Source organism: Carlito syrichta, unplaced genomic scaffold (genome assembly GCF_000164805.1).
Source record: "Carlito syrichta isolate Samal-C Ts95f unplaced genomic scaffold, Tarsius_syrichta-2.0.1 Scaffold121490, whole genome shotgun sequence".
Classification (NCBI taxonomy): domain Eukaryota; kingdom Metazoa; phylum Chordata; class Mammalia; order Primates; family Tarsiidae; genus Carlito; species Carlito syrichta.
The window spans coordinates 113,423-115,476 of NW_007065586.1; the positions used below are offsets into that span (position 1 = coordinate 113,423).

The 2,054-nt window shown below is 48.1% G+C and overlaps 1 protein-coding gene across 3 annotated transcripts in view; it reads left to right on the forward strand.

Annotated features, from left to right (window-relative positions):
* The first annotated feature begins 1,062 nt into the window (after positions 1-1,062).
* The window catches only part of GABRB2 (gamma-aminobutyric acid type A receptor beta2 subunit), a 249,410-nt gene continuing 248,418 nt past the window's right edge, over positions 1,063-2,054 (forward strand). For all 3 annotated transcript variants that reach the window (XM_021707620.1, XM_021707621.1, XM_008048217.2), the window contains exons 1-2: positions 1,063-1,293; positions 1,448-1,539. In XM_021707620.1, the coding sequence (XP_021563295.1) occupies positions 1,217-1,293; positions 1,448-1,539 (169 nt within the window). In that variant the 5' untranslated portion in view covers positions 1,063-1,216. The remainder of the gene's footprint in view (positions 1,294-1,447; positions 1,540-2,054) is intronic.

A 2,054-nucleotide genomic window follows, 5' to 3' on the forward strand; every position in this document is an offset into this window, starting at 1 on the left:
GCCCACGCCCTCCTGTCCCCGGAACCAGAGCGAGGGGGCTTGTCCCCCGCATCCCTCCGTTTTCCATGTCCCCTCTCCCCCTCATCCGAGCCCCACCCTACCCACTAATAATTTCCCACTGCAGGATCAGACTGAAACCTGGAGAGGCAGCGGTTCCTTTCTGCTCTCCTCGCCCCCCCCCCCCCTGCTATAAATAACCCGGACTAGCGGGTCAGGAACGTCACACGGCGAGAAACCAGGACCCCGAGGTTTTCTTCTCTGGGAATAGGGGGCAAAGGGTGAGGAGAGAAGAAAGAAATCGCTCGTGAGTAGTGAAGAAGAGCTTGCTGCTTGACTCCTGGAAAAGACCAGGCATCGTTTTATTATTCTTTTTTTTTTTTAATTTCTTCCTTATTTATTTATTTATTTAAAAAAAAATTTCCCCCCGAGTCTTCCTTATTCTCCACCCGCCACCACCGCCACCCCCCGCCCCAAATCCAACGGGTTTCTTAGCACTCCTCCCATTGGTTTTTTTTTCCTCCTTCCTCCTCCGACTTCTGCTTTCAACGTCCCCTCCCCCATCCGACCACCCCCGTCTAGCCCCGGGCTGAGGATGCTATTTGCCAAGGAAATAAAGTTCAAACTCCTCGCCCCTGTCTCCTGCTGAGACCAGAAGTGGGCTTCCTAGCACCCAGCATCCGCTCGCATCCCACACCTGCTCTCTGTAAATTCCTCACCTGGTTTTGCCTATTTAAGAAACACACACACACACACACACACACACACACACACCCCCACACCAAAACACACACACACACACACACACACACACACACACACACACACACACACACACACACCAAAAAACCCAGAACCCGCGAGGTGCAAAACTGCCTCCTGCAACTACCGAAACTTACCAGGCACTGTAGTTTTTTTGTCTTAACCAAAGGGCAACAACAAAGATTTACTCTGGATGCTCCTGTGGGGTGACTTTTTTATATTATTCAGAGATGTATATATTATACATATAGAAGCTTTTCCTTTTTCCCCTTTAATTTTTTTTTTTTTTTTTTTTTTTAAACAAGGAAATCTGCCTGGTCTCCGGCAGCCGCCGCTTCCCCTTTGATGTTTTGGTCCGCCGTGCGCATGCGCCTCACATTAGAATTACTGCACTGGGCAGACTAAGTTCGATCTCCTCTCTTCAGTGAAACCCTCAATCACACCGAAAACTAAAGGGATGTGGAGAGTGCGGAAAAGGGGCTACTTTGGGATTTGGTCATTTCCCTTGATCATCGCCGCTGTCTGTGCGCAGAGGTGAGTGTACCCGGCGTTTCTTCTTTTCCTCCCTCACTTTGAAGGGTTCTGCCTGCATACCTCTGAGAGCAGGAAAATGTAGTAAGGATGAAATGCTGAGGATGCTGTGCCTGCTTCCTTACTGATGCTTGTGTATTGTCATTTCTTTCTTTAGTGTCAATGATCCTAGTAATATGTCGCTGGTTAAAGAGACGGTGGATAGACTCCTGAAAGGCTATGATATTCGTCTGAGACCAGATTTTGGAGGTAATGGAGTTGCTTTGTAAATAAACAGTCCAGCTACAGCCGAAGCTGTCTTTTGATCTTTCTTATGTGCTCTCTTCCTTCTCCCTAGTTGTAGGTGCATGTGGTGTACCGAATGTGTCTTTATTTCACCATTTTGAGAAACTGATCCAAACTTAGGCTGGTATGTTACTGTCCAGCACTTGGCTGGTCCTTCAATGAGACCCTGTCAGTGTGTACTTTGATTTGATGACTGCTGTCTTTCGGCTTCACTGCTATAAAGCCTTTGCTTCAGTCTTTTGCTACCTTGATATATAAACCTCTTAAGTTTAGCTAATGGTGTGTCGAGAGAATCTGGCTTACAGAAGGCCATTGTGAACATTTTTGAGAACAAGATGTGCAGGCAATGGTTGTGAGGTGGCATTAACCCTCTGTGCCCGCCTACTTTGGAAGAGTTCTGGCTGTGGTTTAAAGTGGCTCATGTCTGGATATCATCCAGCCCTCCAAGCCTCACAGAGAGTGGGGGGGGGGGGAGACTG